Raw genomic sequence first — 17,511 nt, 5'->3', positions numbered from 1 at the left:
GCTGATTATTTATTCTTTTTACTTGAACAAGAGTCATGCTTTGTGTTGACAAACATGCTATGCTATGAGGGTCAGATTCTCAGCAGGCATAAAAAGATGTGGTTCTCCTGAAATTAGTGGCCCTATGCCATTGATACCAGTTGAGGATCTGCGCAGGAGGGAGTTTTATGTGTCACAACAAGGTGTTTATGACAGACTTAATCTGCTGTCCTGGCTGCAGAGAAATACACTCTGGCTATGTCTACACAACAGGCTTCTTACGCAAGAAGCTTTTCTTCAGAAGAGCTCTTATGCAAGAGAGCATCCACACTGCAAAAGCGCATTGAAAAAGTGATGTGGTTTTGTGAAAGAGAGCGTACAGACTTCTCGAAAGCGCAAAAATGCACTTGCACACAAAAAACCCCTGTTCCCCATCCACACACACCTTTTTGCACAACAGCTATTGCGCAAAAAGGAGTTATTCCTCGTAGAAAGAGGAATACCTACACCGGAAAAACCCCTCTGTTTTTTCGTTTTACTTGCATAAAAATGCACTTGAGGTGTGGATACGTCGTGAGTTTTTGAACAAAAACTCTGTAGTGTAAACCTAAGCCTCAGATTGTTTAAATAAAAGCTTTTAATAGGAGAAAATACAGTGGTTTGTGGTGCTGCATGGTATTCTAGGTGTATCTGCCCTTTTAAGCTTTAAAATTGTTTTGCAAAAGACAGAGATTTGGCTGCAGTTGTTGTATATTGCAGGCTGCTCCATTGAGCGTTGAAAGTAACAGTGTGTTTTACACAGACTCTTTGAAATTGTCAGTGCCAGCTTGTGCACAGGAGAAAATAAATTAAGCAAAAGAAAGATCAGATCAGATCAGATCAGAATATGAGCTTTGTGGGAAACTGGCAGGAACTGAACAGTTTATAAATGGCCTTTGTTTGAATCACTCACCCTGAAATACCATTCATCTAATGGAAGAGGAGAACAATAGCTTAATTCAAAAGTTAAGCAATTTACCTTGCATAAAGGTGTCTTCTTTTCATAATATGCAATCATGGGCTCAGTGGCTTGATAGTATGATTCAATTAGCTTCGTGACAGTTTCGGCATCCTCAATGCACTGACTCCTCTTCAAAAAGCGACTGCTCATGGTCTCAGAGGAGCAGTCCATAAAGAGCACAAGTTTTGGCTCCCCAATCTATAGAATTGGAGAAACAATAACCAGTTCAAATGCTGAGCTGGAAAAATCTGGCTTTGTTCATTAACCCTGTTTTTTTCTTCTTCTTCAGATAACTGTAAAACACAAGCTAGCTGGTTAGTCATATAATTAAAGCAAGCCCAACTCTCTGCAGCAAACAAGTGAGTTAATGCATTTAGTCCCTTTTCTATTTGTGATTTGTCAGAAGCAGATTATTGTTAATAAATAATCATGTTATGCAGCAGTACGGAGAGGCCTCAACCAGGAGAAGGGCCCTACTGTGCTAGGTAAACACATTCAAAGATACAGTACCTTACAAGCATAAAACCAGACTATGGCTTTGAGAATTTGTTTGCTATCTGCAGTTATCCGACAAATGTTTTAGGCAAACAAACTCCAGCTTCTGGAGTGCCCATTAGACATATTCAGGCTTTGCTGTTCAAGCTGTGTGACTAATCACCTGGTAAGGTTTTTAACTCCATGACTGGATGAATATACTGTGGATAGTTTCATGTGTAGCCACATGGTTTCACATGAACATGTGTAATTGCCGGTAGGTAAAAGCAACTATACACAAATGCATGTAATCTTGTGTCTGAAAGCCCCCAACTGTTTATGTAAACAAAACCCTGACTATCTGAATAGCGGTTACACAGTAAATGAAGGGGTTTTGGAATGCCATCCAATGTAATTCACTGTATTTCCTCACACAAATGTTCATAGGTATTTCATCACAATATTTGCCTAGATCTACTTGAAATGTAACTCTCCATCCTTATGGCCCCAGTATGAACAGAGAAATGTATTCTATCACTTTGATTTATGCAGTGATACATGGGTTAGAAACAATTCAAGAAGAAACCTTGCATTGCGTGCTTCTCAAACTGAGAGGCTCCCTTCCTTGGGGAGGCTCTGACCTTTTCCAAGGGAGACTCAAGTAAATCAAGGGAAAATGAAACAGTTTTCTTTCTTTCTTTTGACATGACAAAGACACAGTCCACTTCTGAGCTGAATTGAAGATTACATTATACGCATTTACTCAAGCCCGCTGACAGGAGAGATGAGAGATGATCCAGCAATTCAAAGGGTCCCGGGACTTCCTGTTACCTCTTTGGGAGTGGTATACTGCAGAGTCCTGCATCGCACAATTTATGCGGCTCTAAGGGTGGGGTGGGGGCATAGTGAGCTCCAGATGGCGCAGAGGGCTTACTGCCTGATCCCACCCTTTCCACCTCAGGCTCTTCCCCTTCAGGAAAGCCTGGGGCCGGGGCCTCTTCCTCCCTTGCCCAGGGGCCTGCAAAGGCTGTCAGCTCCCCTGCATTTACTTATTCTCATCTGAAAAAGAACCTGAAAAAATAAGGGGGGAAAACCCTGGATAGGTTGCACTGTTCCCATGTTACAAAACACTGGACAGTCCCTACGCAAAAGAATAAATGGACACAAATCAGATATCAGGAATGGTAACATACAAAAACCTGTAGGAGAACACTTCAATCTCTCTGGACACACAGTAGCAGATTTAAAGGTAGCCATTCTGCAACAAAAAAACTTCAGGAACAGACTTCAAAGAGAAACTGCAGAGCTAACGTTCACCTGTAAATTTGACACCAAGGCTGTGTCTACACTGGCCACTTATTCCGGAAAAGCAGTCGCTTTTCTGGAATAACTTACCAGCTGTCTACACTGGCCGCTTGCTTTTCCAGAAAAGCAATGATGATCAAATGTAAAATTGTCATTGTTTTTCCGGAAAAACTATGCTGCTCCCGTTCGGGCAAAAGTCCTTTTCCGGAAAAACTGTTCCGGAAAAGGGCCAGTGTAGACAGCACAGAAGTCTTTTCCGCAAAAAAGCCCCGATTGCGAAAATGACGATTGGGGCTTTTTTGAGGAAAAGCGCGTCTAGATTGGCCCTGGACGCTTTTCCGGAAAAAGTGCTTTTCCGGAAAAGCATCCTGCCAATGTAGACGCACTTTTTCCGGAAATACTTATAATGGAAAACTGTTCCGTTTTAAGCATTTCCAGAAAAGAGTGCCAGTGTAGATGTAGCCTATCAGTTTAGGATTAAACAAAGACTGTGAATGGCTAGCCAATTACAAAGCAGTTTTTCTTGGTGTTCACATCTCCACATTAGCTGCTAGTAGTGGGCCTCATCCTCCCTGACTGAATTGACCTCATTATCACTAGCCTTACTCTTGATTGGTACTCTTTTCTTATGCCTGTATATTTATACCTGCCCCTGGAATTTCCACTTCATGCATCTGATGAAGCGGGTCTTTGCCCATGAAAGTTTATGTTCCAATAAATCTGTTAGTCTATAAAATGCCACAGGACGCCTTGTTTTGCAGATCCAGATTAACATGGCTACCCCTCTGATACAAAATATCTTGTGTGTGTGTCAGATATTCTCACACAAATTTGGAGGCTGATTCCCAGTAGTTAATGTTAAAGGATAGTTGTGGATGTCTCTTTTCACATTGGGTTAAGAAGGCTTTTCATGTTGGGTTAAGTGAACTCTTTTGCAGCCCAGTCTGCCAAAATTGTCCTTTGATACTGAGTTTTGTTTGAACAAGAACCGTAAGACTGAGTCTAGTATGTAACAAACTACATCATAAAATCATAGAAATGCTGAACAGAAAGGGACCTCAAGGGGTCAAGTCCAGCCTGATGCACTGAGGCAGGATCAAGTAAATGTAGACCAGTAGTTCTCAAACCTCAGTACTGGTGACCCCTTTCGCATAGCAAGCTTCTGAGTGTGACGCTCTTACAAATTAAAAAACACTTTCTATACATTTAACACTGTTATAAATGTTGCAGGCAACAGAGGGTTTGTGGGTGGAGGTTGACAGCTCACAATCCCCATGTATTAATCTTGTGACACCCTGTTTGAGAACCCCTGACCTAGACCATTTCTGACAGGGGTTTGTCCAACCTGTTTTAAAAACCTCTAGTAATAGAGATTCCATAACCTCCCTAGGAACCCTACTTCAGAACTTAACTAACCTTGTATTTGGAAAGCTTTTCTTAATATCTAACTTAAATCTCTTGAACTAAAGAATAATCCCGTTACTCCTTATCTTACCTTTATTGATCACTGTCCTTTTTATAATGTCCCTTCACATATTTTAAAGCTGTTTTGGGTCACACCTCAATCTTTTTCTTGCTTCAAACTAAACATTTTTAAAACATTTTCTGAATAGGTCAGATTTTCTAAACCTCTTACGATTTATGTTGCTTTCCTCTGGACAAAGTGTGTGCCCAATACCAGACACAATACAGGCAGTCCCCGACTTATGCGGATCCGACTTACGTCGGATCCGCAGTTACGAACGGGGCTGCCCCAGAGTACATGGACTGCGGGACCTCGCGGTCCTACCACCCGTGTACTCTGGGGCTTTGCTCTGCGTCTCCCTGGTCTGCAAAGCTGTGGGGGGGCTCGGGCAGCGAGGCACCCCAGGCGCACCTGGGCTGCCCCGCCGCCGGCTTCCCCGAGGCTTTGCAAAGCGGCCGGGGGGGGAGGGGGGGGGGGGAGGGCAGCGGGGCACCCCAGGCGTGCCTGGGCTGCTCTGCCGCCGGCTTCCCTGCGGCTTTGCAAAGCCGAGGGGGGGGGGCTCGGGCAGCGGGGCACCTCAGGCGCGCCTGGGCTGCTCCACTGCCAGCTTCTCCGAGGCTTTGCAAAGCCGCGGGGGAAGCCGGCAGCAGGACAGCCCAGACGCCCCGCGGCTGTCCCACTGCCGGCGTCCTCAGAGGCTTTGCTCTCCAGCAGACCAGGGAGACGGGGAGCAAAGCCGCAGAGGACCCAGGCGGCGGGACCGCGGTGCGTCTCGGTCCGCTGCCCGTGTCTTCCTGGTCTGCTGGGGTGGGGGGGGGGGGCGCAGCTAGTATGCCCCTCCCCAGCAGACTAGGCTTTTCTCCGGATGCCTGTGGCAGAGCAGCTGGGGTGCTGCCGGTTGGTCCCGCAGCGCCGCTCTGGGCGCTACTGGTCCAACCCAGCAGCACCCCAACTGCTCTCGTCCTGATTCAGCCGCTGCTGGTCAGTTTCAGCAGCGGCTGAATCAGGACGCCTGGGGCAGAGCAGATGGGGTGCTGCTGGGTTGGTCCAGTAGTGCCGAGGAGCTGCTGAAACTGACCAGCGCTGACTACAGGAAGCCCGAGGCAGAGTTGCTCTGCCCCGGGCTTCCTGGAATCAGCTGCTGATCAGTTTCAGCAGCAGCTGACTTGGGGACGCTTGGGGTTCTTAAGTTGATTCTGTATGTAAGTCAGAACTGACGGTCAGTTTCAGCAGCGGATGAATCTGGATGCCAGTTCTGACTTACATACAGATTCAACTTAAGAACAAACCTACAGTCCCTATCTTGTACGTAACCCGGGGACTGCCTGTACTTCAGTTGATGCCTTCCCAGTGTTGAGTGGAGTGGGACAGTTAACTCCATCTGTTACATACACCCCAGAATATTACCCTTTTTTCCAATTGCATGCCGCTTTTCCGGAAAAACTTGCCAGCTATCTACACTGGCCACTTGAATTTCCGCAAAAGCACTGACGATCTCATGTAAGATTGTCAGTGCTTTTGCGGAAATACTATGCTGCTCCCGTTCTATGCGCAAAAGGGCCAGTGTAGACAGCAGAGATTTGTTTTCTGCAAAAAAGCCCCGATCACGAAAATGGCGATCAGGGCTTTTTTGTGGAAAAGCGCGTCTAGATTGGCCACAGAAAAGCATCCTGCCAATCTAGACACGCTTTCCCAAAATGTTTTTAACGGAAAACTTTTCCATTAAAAGCATTTCCGGAAAATCATGCCGGTGTAGACGTAGCCACTGATTGCTTAAGAATTTGTTCCATTGTCTTTCTAAGTATTGAAATTAGACTGACTGGTCTAAAATTTCCTAGCTCCTTTTTGTTCCCCTATTTAAAGACAGATACTAATGTTTGTCTTTCTCCAGTTCCCTGGGACCTCACCTGTCCTCTATGCATTTTTAAAGATAATCGCTAATGGTTCTGAGATTGCTTCTGCTAGTTCCTTAAGTACCCTAGGATGAATTTCATCAGACCTTGCCAACTTGAAAACATCTAACTTACATAAATAGCCTTTAAACTATTGTTTCCTAATTTTGGTTCATTTTTCTTTTCCCTTGTACTTAATATTAATTGTGTTGAGCATCTGTTCCCATTAACCTTTTTAGCGAAGCCTGAAGCAAAATAAGCACTAACAACCTCAGACTTCTTGATGTCATCGGTTTTTAGCTCGTCTTCCCCACTTAGAGACCTGAAATCCTACACATTCCTTTATCCTTGTCTTGCTCTTCTTACTGCCTTTTATGTCCCTTGCAAGGTATGACTCATTTTCTATCTTACTTTGTTAAATGATCAATACATGTAATGAGAATATTGGCTATGACCTCCATGCACATATGTCTGAGATCCTTTGAAAGGGCCTCCAGTTAAAAATCCTCCCTATTCTTTTCCATCACAGCAGGGATTTGAAGGGCTTCTCTCTAGGAAAAGATAAAAAAGAGCTCCCTGGAAAAAGTGGGTATTCCTTTCATTAATGACCATGAACTAGAGAATGTGGCCATTCACTATAAAAGAGCCTTAATTGACTGACAGGTGGACCTCCCAGAAAGGAAGATGCTTTTCTGGAGTCCATTCTTTTAAGCAGGTAATATCTTCAAAGTAAGTTTTTAAACGTAAATATTCCACATCAGGTCTACAGCAGCTGAAGAATAAAGGAAATGGCTTGGACTATGCATTGTTCAGCTTTGTTTTCTACCCCTTATATTCTGAGGCAGCTGTAACATCTGATCTTAGGCTGCGGGAGCCTCTGTTTCAGTTACAAGATAGGCTTTCATTCATAGGACTTTTCAGCACAACCAAAGAAAGACAAATGGCAGCACTGGCTGAAATGTTGTCTTTTGGATTTAAAATTAAAGGAACCAGAAGCAGTTTTAAATATGACTATCTGTGCCTAAAATAAATGCTCAGATTGCCCACTTGTGGCAAAGTTATTAATGAGTTAATATTTACCTCCAAAATGTTACCTTCCAGCCCTCTGTTTTTGGGAGCCAGGGAGTGACATTCATGGAAAACCATCTCCCTCCCCCCCCCCCCTCACCTCAGGCGTCTGCTAGAATCAAAGACAAAGCAATGAAAAGGCCAGGGAAGACACACCTAAACTGCTTCAGATCAGGGTGATACAATTAAGGAAACACCCCAGCCTCATTTGCATTAAAGATGGAACAGAGGGACATCTCATTATCATACAGAATGGAGAGCAGCTCTTCCAAGGCAAGAACCGCAGTGAACTATGGGACACCGAAAGCAGAGAAGCACTGCCTGATGGTCAATCCCTGCTCCAGATGCTAATGAACCTAGGCCTGCTCACACCCAAATTAGTCATTATCAGACCAGTTCTAGTAACGATCCTATTAACCTCTAAAATACTGAAACTGCCTAGTTGCATTGGGCTCGTCTACACTGGCCCCTTTTCCGGAAGGGGCATGTAAATTTCACCAGTCGTCGTAGGGAAATCCGCGGGGGATTTAAATATCCCCCGCGGCATTTAAATAAAAATGTCCGCCGCTTTTTTCCGGCTTTAAAAAAGCCGGAAAAGAGCGTCTACACTGGCCCCGATCCTCCGGAAAAAGTGCCCTTTTCCGGAGGGTCTTATTCCTACTTCAAAGGAGGAATAAGACCCTCCGGAAAAGGGCACTTTTTCCGGAGGATCGGGGCCAGTGTAGACGCTCTTTTCCGGCTTTTAAAAAAGCCGGAAAAAAGCGGCGGACATTTTTATTTAAATGCTGCGGGGGATATTTAAATCCCCCGCGGATTTCCCTACGACGACTGGTGAAATTTACATGCCCCTTCCGGAAAAGGGGCCAGTGTAGACGTAGCCATTGTGAGCTCATTCAAGGAACATCACCCATAACCAGGGATGATCAGTCTCTATTGTCTCACCTCTTTCTCTTTGAACTATCCCTATAAAAAAGCCTATCCTTGCCCCAAGAAAAACTGTTCTGATACCTGGACTTAAACTGCATCAGTTCCATAGAGACTTCTTCATCTCCTGTCTGATCGTGCTGGGGGCTCTGTTCTGCTTTTCTCCTACCCTCTGGACCCCCGGCTACCACCATCATCTGGGAACCCTGATCAGTGCAAGCTCCGTGGAGTGTTGAGGTCTCTCTCTCTCTCTCTCCCATCAACTATCTCTCTAAGCATAGCCTCCTGACCCTGCCCTATGTAAACTGTTATATGGTTACCTAACATTTGTAATCAGTTTCAATTTAGATTTAATATTGTAATTGTTAGATTTAATATTGTAACTTTTTGATATCTATTCACTACTCAGAAATAAATAACTTTCATTGTTAAGCTGGTTGCTTCTCTCTCTTTCTTTCTCTTTTGCTCACTCTTCCTTAAAGGGTGTTGTTTTGGCTTCCCCATTCGCTCTGCAACAACGCTTCTTGTACCCAAGCTAAAGATTCCTGTAGTGAGCAAAATCCTGTGGGGTTTGCTCATCGTGTGGTTTACCAGTGAATGACTGTGGTGTGAAAGTGGGGATAGGGGGTGCTGAGCCTGGAGGCTTATGAGGATGGCAGCTTAAAGTGCTGTTTAATCCAGCCCACAGAGTCCAAAGGCACATGAAGGTGCAGTGTGGCATTGCTGTGAAATCCAGCCAGCTGAGTCCAGGGACATATGAGGGTTGAGTGCTGAGTACCCAGTCCTCTCAGACGTGCTCTGATTAGTGGACCTAGTTCCTGCAGGAGAGCTCCAGTGAGAGGGGGAATTGGCAGCAGGGAGAATTCAGCTCCATATGAGAGCACAGGTAAGCACAAACAGCACATGGATAGAATTGTTAACCTTCCCCCAGTCCCATAAGAGTAACCCTTATAAATGAGCATACCCCAGAGTATTGGGCAAATCTGGTAACAAATACCACAGCAAGATAAATGGGCCAGTGTCTGCTCACAGTTATGAGGGTACTAGGGGCTCTGTTGACTGACAGGTAACTATGTTACCTAGCATGGTAAACCAGGCATATTTGACTTTTGAAAAGTCATGTGAGTCTCCTAAGACTGCATTTAAACCCACCTACTCTGGTATTATCTTTTTCAATATATAGAGAGGAGTCATACTTTTAGTCTGAGTAATTTTATTCCAGATTAATGGAAACAACAAGAATGAACAATGTTTGCATGTCCTCAGTAACATGCTGCTTCAAACTTGCCCTGCAAAATAAGCAGAATTCTAGGGATTTAAAGGTGTGGTAATCATACTGATATGCCACATCTGCAGGCTGGCACAGTGAGGTACTGAGTACCCTCGACCCCCATTGTTATTATATGGGTTGAAGTGCTCAGCACCTGACATGAGGATCTCAGCACCTTACTGAATTGAGTCTGTAAGACTCTGTCTTTTAAATTAAAAAGGATCTAATTTCTCAAATTCCTCGGTAAATACTCTTCTCCCTTAGCTTAATCACATATAAAGGAGAAAACTAAAGAGTCAAGAGAAGAAGAAAATGACCTTAGGTTCAATGCATTTAAGAATGGTTTCTAAAATGAAAGCAGCATCGTAAAACAAAGATCACTCTAAGCTTTGTTGTCAAGACAACCCAAGGAGTGTTTGTGAACAGCGAAATGATTCCAAAATTGCAAAGATGAATTAATTCCTTGTCATTTCTAGAAGCACTTTGGGCAACCTTTTTTGTGTGTGGTAATAGTAGCTAGCAAAATGTACACACTGTAAAATGAGCTTTCCTCCTCAAAAAAACCCAGCAAAGCGCTCCCTTTTACTGAACCTTTCCCCAAAACAGGGGAGCACTCTGCTGTAGATTCAGCAAATTTTATGTCACTTTTGACTGAGAGATAGCTCTGACCCACAAAACTTGATGCTCAACACGCATACCAGAATATATCCTGAAATTCCTTTTTGGTGCATGATTGATGCAGATCTCTCTCTCGATCTCTCTCTTATTTTGGACTTAGACTCCTACATATAGAGACCTATAAATTCGGTGATGCCTCCAACAAGATACGTACATTAAAAAATGTGACTGGGAGAATATGTCAACTGAATACTAGTCCTGGGGTGCATGGATTCATGAGGAAATTAGTCTAGGGGCTCTAAGCTCTGTAATTATTGCTATATGAGCTATTTCTGAAGTTTGCAATGATTTTTGCATATGTTGCATATATTACCTCTTGTCATTCATTTAAATTTAATGAATTTAATGAATGACTGCCTCTGTCTTTCTCCAGTAGAACATAAATGTCCTAGAGATGGCTCTTGGGAACTTTTATTAAAATGTTGCCACCAAATTGAAAGGATTCAACCCCTCTGTTGATATTGCTGCCAGCAACTTTTACTTCTTGAGATTCTGCTGAAGATTAAAAAAAAATCCAAACAAGCAACTCTTGCGATGAATTTGATTCCACCTCATGTGAGTCTGTTCTAAGTATATTAGAGTAAGATATGTCCCCCACCTCCTCCCACACCATTTTAAGTTACACAAATCTAACACAGCTGAACTGTCAATACATTGAGTATGAGCCTGAAAACCTGTGCTCAGTTGTATGTTTCTTACTTAGGCTACTGATTACTCTATATTCCCTTGAGTAAAGCTTTCTCATTTGAGTAAGGGTTTGACATTCATATCCTATTTCAGGTACAGTCACTTCCAATAAGTGCAATCTATAAATGTATTTGTCTGGTGGTGCTGCCCTTTGCCCCTTTTCCCTTGGATTCAGAGTTTCTCAGGTCTTGCACCCCACACTGCAAAGACATGAGTTTGCAAGTCGAGTTTATCAGCGGCAGAGAGAGGACATTTTTATAGAAGTCCCTTTGTTAAATTGGCATTTGCTATCAGAAAGAGACATGGGAGAACTTCTTAATTTTGTGCACAGGGAGATGCTAATGGACCAAAAACAAATCTGTGACTTACCCAACTTTATTGCTAATTACATTGACTGGGCACTAAAGCCATTTCTCCCACCACCTGTGACTTTTGTGCTTCTTTTGTAGTGAACAGATTCTATATAAAGCAACTAAAGGTCCTTATGTGTGTGTGTGTGTGGGGGGGGGAGGAACATGACATGAGGACTCAATAAGTCTTCACAGCATTTTAAATAAGTTACAAGACAATGTGTAGGGTGAAGGTGCAATATAATGGAATACACAATTATTTCCCCCCAGGATATGAACTAATCAGCCACTTCTGTTCTGCTTTTTCATTGTGCCAGTGAGCTCGTGCAAATTTAATCCAGGCACTTAGAGAGAGAGGAATATTTTTTTCAGACTGAGAAATCAATAACTGAGACTTCTCTGTAGGACTTTGTGCATAGTGAGAAAATCAATAACTTTCTTAATCTTTGTAAACCACCACACAATACATTGCAAATGCTTTTTTGAGTATTTCAACATACCTACCACAATAATTTGGCTTGTGCTTTGCTCAGTCGCAATGGTTACAAGCACTGAGCAATCTGACTCAGCCTATAGCAACAGCTTAATACCAATGATACACACATCTGATCGTGCTTGAAATTCTGTTATGCCACATTGCATTTTGATGAGAGTTGTAGCAGCAGCACAAGCAAAGTATAGCTACAGTCAGAAAAATGACTCTCTAAATGGCAGAGTCTGACTAAACTGAATTGCTGCTGTCTGTCTTTAATGTAACTTAAATGGTTAAAATCAATTTTTATTCATTCTGGCACTACAGAAACCAATCGGGCGAGCACTCTGGATTCACTGTATTGCTGGATGCCAGATCCCCAGTGATCAACAGCAACTCTACTCTGTTGGCCAACAAGTTGGAGCAGCGGCTTATAAAGAGTCATCTCTGCCAAAACTAGGGATCCGAGTAGCTAATTTGTGGATCAGATGCAAGTTGAATTTTAATGTCAGCAACAATGGGAAATAACTTGATGTTCACCTTGCACTGAAATTCTTCTCCTTGCTTCACATTCTGGGGATACCCATCAATCAGAAATCCCTTTGTGTCTCCTAAACTGGCAATCATGGCTTCCTTCAGGAGCGCCAAAACAATATCCTGTATTGAAGAAAAATAATTATTTGGTTACTAATAAGTAGTGCTTTAAAGGGCTCCATTTTTACACATGAACTTTAATGCTATATCTTCAGGAACCATCATAACTCTGCTTTGCTTCAAGCAGGTCCCTTGAAGACAGGCCTTATTTTGCTAGCTTCCCAGGCAGAAGATAGTTTGCCACAAGGGAGGAATAGCTTTCCCTCAGGAAGTTATGTCCGGGGGGAAAGTAGCTTACATATCTAGGTACTGTCCTATTGCAATCCCCCCTTGGGCAGGGGTCAGGGAAGAGGGTTGGGGTGTGTGTGTTGTGAGGTGATAGTACAGTACCTATAAGAAATGTAAGTGTGGTATGAAGTGCAAGGGGCAGGGAGTTGAGGGATATGGGTGAGGGAGAACTCAGGGCAGGGGCATAGGATTCGTGGAGGGCTCAGGTTGGGACGTGGGATGTGTGGGGTGCAGAAATCAGTGCAGGGTTGGGCTGTGGTGGGTACAAGAGTTGGAGAAAAGGGGTTGGTAGGTGTGGGAGGCTTAGAGTGGGGGGGTGCAGGAGGGGGGACTCAGAGCTGGGGTGTAGAGGGTGTAGGGGGTTGTGGGATGGAACAGGTCAGGGGATCCGGATGTGGGGGGCTCAGGGCAGGTTGTTTGAGGGTGTGGGGGGAGTTTGGGGCTGGGGGGGGGGCTGGGAGGGAGGTGATCACCATGCTGTTCGGCTGCAGATTCCTGGGATGGTGGGGACTGTAAAGCCTGGCTGTACAGGCGCCAGGGTGGCAGGAAGCGCACTGCCTAGATGCCCAAGCACTGGAGCTGGAGCCTGGGTGTGCTGTGGCCACGTAGCCCTGGGTGCTGGCAGCATCCAGAACCTCACCCCACCTGCCCAGTCTCTCACCAGGGTGTCTCATGAGGGTGCACCAGCTTATTTTCACCTTTCTTTGGCTATGTGTCACAACCCCAGAGCTAGGGTCAAAGGCCAACCTGTACTGGATTTTCCAGACTCTTTCCTGTTGTGGATGTTGCTGTGGGACATATCTGAGTCTCAAAATCTATTTTGACTCCCCTGACACTCCCCTGTAATAACCATGCATGACTACACTACTACACTGAAGTAAGCCATGCATGACTACGTTACTAAACTTGGGGTACATTGTATTAACACAAAGTTGTGTCTTTGTTCCCGGGGCACTATATGCACTTTCTCTAGTTTGGAGGAGGGATGCTAATGTAATTTCTGCATTATCAGTCCTCCTCCTCCCCCAAAGGTCTACACATACTCGTTCAAGCCAGATTTCCAGGGACCAACAAGCAAAGAAATATTTTTTGGATTAATTGCCTGGTTTTAAACCAGCTGATGGGCTTCCTTCTGATCCTGCAAATGGACAGGACCAGTGGCCCCTACGGGCCCCAACTACTAACATAGGGTTAGATGGATTAGACCAACTCAGGTCCCAGAAAACTGGGTGCTTGTTCTGAGTTGAAGCTATGATGAACTTGTGACTTCAAAGAAGGCTACATCTAGACTATATGCCTCTGTCACCAGAGGCATGTAGATTAGGCTAGCAGGCATAGGAAAATGAAGCAGCAATTTAAATAATCGCCGCTTCATTTAAATTTACACGGCTGCTGCGCTGAGCCGACAAACAGCTGATTAGCTGTTTGTCGGCTCAGCGCTGTAGTCTGGACGCGCGGGTGTCGATATCAAAGGCATTTGTCGACCACCCAGGTATGCCTCCTGGGATGAGGTTTACCTGGGTGGTCGACAAATGCCTTTGATGTCAACACCCGCGCGTCCAGACTACAGTGCTGAGCCGACAAACAGCTAATCAGCTGTTTGTCGGCTCAGCGCGTCAGCCGTGTAAATTTAAATGAAGCGGCGATTATTTAAATTGCCGCTTCATTTTCCTATGCCTGGTAGCCTAATCTACATGCCTCTGGCGACAGAGGCATGTATTCTAGACGTACCCTTCCCTTGGGAGGTAAGCTGAAGAACTGCTTGGGTCAGAATCCATGTTAACTTTAGGGGTAATTCTCGTCAGCTTATTAGCATGCCCGTGGGTTCCTTTATTGTGGTTAATGTTTTTTCTGTAGTGCTTCACAATGAAGCAGGCTTGCATAGAAAGTGCTGTGTGGTAACTGAAGCAATCACACCTAACCAGCCCTGGTGAGAAAGCAAGTGTCCTTGGGCAACCTATCAGTGCTGCAAATAACACAGTGAAGCCAGGAAGCTGTGAAGCCTGGAAACACTCCAGTCAGAAGGTAAGCAGACATGGGACTTGAACAGAAAAGCAACAACTGGGGTGCTGAATCACTGAGGGGAAATAGAGGAGCAGTTGCTCTGGACTGTGGGGACATCATAATGGCATTATAACGGCGCTTCACAATCTGAATGGCAATATCATGGCATCTTGTTGTAAATAATGAGAGAGTTTGTCCCATCAGACAAATGGGGGAGGATAACACTATCCTAGACTCAGCACTCCTTGTAATTTCCTATGGTTGGCATTTCTCATTCTCTCTCTCTCTCTCTCTCACACACACACACACCTCCTACCTTGATCTACAGACACACACACACACACACACACACACACACACACCTCCTACCTTGATCTACAGAGACACACACACATACACACACACACACACACACACACACACACACACCTCCTACCTTGATCTACAGACAGACAGACAGACACACACACACACAAACACACACACACACACACACACACACACCTCTCCTACCTTGATCTATGCACACTTGCTGCACATCATACTGTCCCTCATTCTGGCCCGCAGCCTGGCCCCTTTATGCTTCTCAGATAGGGTGGGGTGGGGAGGGGAGGTTTCACTTCTTTTTAATCTGGGAATTATTATAGTAAGGGGGATTTCCTGGCACAGACTGCAATAACAGCCCTTATCCTGCTTCATGATTCCAATCTGTTGGCATGCAGCTATTCTGGGCTGCCAGCTTGATCCTTAGAGAGCCACCAAATGCTCTAATTTACATTGAAAGCCTTGCCAGCCCAGGACCAGCTCAGATTTTGGAAGCTGTATAAGTGGCATGAAGTTCCTTTTGCTACTCCTTCTGTGTTGCACCTCTTCCAATATGTAGCATGTCATCTGGCCCATTGTGTATAATAATTAATGCACCATAGGGAATGTATTGGTATGGTATGAGAAGGGATAACTACTTCCCTAGTATATAAAAGAAAGAGGAAAGCCACATATCTGGGAATTAGGACTCTACCAAGGCTTACTTTCCCCTCAAATGGGAATACATACCAGTGCTGCTTTCCTACTTCCACACTTTTTGAGGGACACCTCCTACCTGCTTTAGTATGCAAATGAAACAGCAGCTTACCCCAGGGACTGGTTCGCCACATTCCATGATGTCTTTGATCAGTTTGCTCCTTTCTGATGATGATGATAATTCACATTGGAGGAGGTCTCCAGTGGACAGATGTATAAATCCATATTTCTGTGCTAATTTTTCACACTGGGTTCCTTTGCCAGAGCCAGGGCCACCTTCATAAGGGAGAAAAAAAATCAAATTAGAAAAAAAATTGAAAGGAGATGAACATTTGGCTGTTTTATTAATCACTGCTGTTGGGAAAATGTGATGAAAATAGCATGACCTCTTGTACTGACTGGGCCTTCAAGCACATAGTTAGTTACAGCATTCTGCGCAGAAACTGCCTGGTAGCATACTGCCATTAAGTAACACTGCTGAGAAGACAGCATGACCCTTGCTTGAGATATTTTTATCTTAAAATAAGTTGTTCTTCCTTCTCCCCTTTTTCTCCTCATTATGTGGCAATTATTTGGGGGAACAGAACAAGCCATTAAAAGACTCGCCTTTCACACTCATTTCACACTGGTGCATCCATGGAGGCTCTCGGAATCAGCAATGTAACTTCATGGCAGCAAATTACCAGGCAGATACTGCATAGAATGTTGTCACTACTTAAATGTTAGTCAGCACAATAAGGGATGTTATTGTCTTGTATGTTCTACAGCAGAGATGCACCAACAGGCATCAGAAGATTCTGCCTTCCTGGCTTCTCTCAAGGGGAGACGGTCTCTTTCCTGGTTTGTCCATTCCACTGGGTGAAAGATTAAACTGGAAGCTTAATTTATTCTCCTCAGTGCTGGGAGATGCAGGTTTGTTCTCCAGCTGCATCACAGGATGCAATAGCAGGCAAGCACGGGAGTTTGGCTGTCTTTGCCAAGTACAGAGACCCAAAAATGACCAGACAACATACGCAGAGGTTTTTTCTGCCTGTATTTGCCTTCTTGTCTAACCTAGTCCAGGTATGGGCATTATGGGAAGCAGGAAGGGCCTGTTTCTGAGACAGGGATCAGATTAGAAGAGAACAGTACATAATATTGTGAACCTCAAGCCACCAAAAATCATAAGTCACGCCACCAATATCATGAGATTTTAAAGAAAGTCAGAAAGAAGTTGTGTTTTGCAGTCTGTCTTCTGATTTTTTAACTCTCCTACTCCTCCAGCCCATTCCTGGTGTGTATGACAATTAGTCCTGCCCTCTCTCTCAAATGTACTGGGAAAGGTGACTGTTGCTCCTGCTACAATAGCGCTCTCTCTCTCACACACACACCCATCAACCTGAACCCTGCACAGCAATTAATTCTTAGCTTCCTCACACCTGCCCAGGCCTCTTCCCAGGCAAGCGATAGCAGGAAAGGGGGAGAAGCTAATGATCTGCTTCCGTTTTCTTCCTCTGAAAAACTGAGAATAGATTTGGGTAGCTGAGGGTGGGGATCACTGTATCCAGTCCTCCCATCCTTCCTCTGGTTTTGAAATTATAAGCACACACCAAATTCCTGAAATTCTCTCCAACATAAAATCTTAACACCAGTCTCATACTTTCTCCATGCACCTATAACACAACATACTCCAAACCAGTACATGCATACATCACTATGGTCACCGTAATGTTGCTGAGGCTAGCATTCCAGTTTTGCATTAGTCTGTGAATTTCAGGAATTTGGGGACATGTATGCTTGCTGTGTTTCTTGAAGCTAGTACTGGAGGCCAGGAATTGGTTACTATGATTGGCTAAGAGCTGTCTCATTGGGAAAATATGTGAAAGAAGGTTCCCTTACTAAAACTTTCTCTTGTTTTTCAGGGAGTGCACTGGGGAGACTGGCACTTAAACATTCAACTGTAAACCAACAGTGGCTCAGTAAAAATGCAGTTGCAGAAAGTGCCCACTCTTCACCATGCTTGGTATATGCCAAATAAAGATATTAGAATTGTAATGAACAT

The 17,511-nt window shown here is 44.3% G+C and overlaps 1 protein-coding gene across 1 annotated transcript in view; it reads right to left on the bottom strand.

Annotated features, from left to right (window-relative positions):
- The window catches only part of AK5 (adenylate kinase 5), a 167,084-nt gene that overhangs the window by 14,381 nt on the left and 135,192 nt on the right, over nucleotides 1-17,511 (bottom strand). Inside the window, exons 11-13 of the mRNA XM_006129565.5 lie at nucleotides 15,583-15,746; nucleotides 12,105-12,221; nucleotides 998-1,177 (exon numbers count right to left, since the gene is read on the bottom strand). Coding sequence (XP_006129627.3) covers nucleotides 998-1,177; nucleotides 12,105-12,221; nucleotides 15,583-15,746 — 461 coding nt within the window. The remainder of the gene's footprint in view (nucleotides 1-997; nucleotides 1,178-12,104; nucleotides 12,222-15,582; nucleotides 15,747-17,511) is intronic.

Source organism: Pelodiscus sinensis, chromosome 9 (genome assembly GCF_052426305.1).
Source record: "Pelodiscus sinensis isolate ZL-2025 chromosome 9, ASM5242630v1, whole genome shotgun sequence".
NCBI classification, from domain to species: Eukaryota; Metazoa; Chordata; order Testudines; family Trionychidae; genus Pelodiscus; species Pelodiscus sinensis.
The sequence above is the reverse complement of the archived record's forward strand: the minus strand, read 5'-3'. Positions and strand labels throughout refer to the sequence as shown.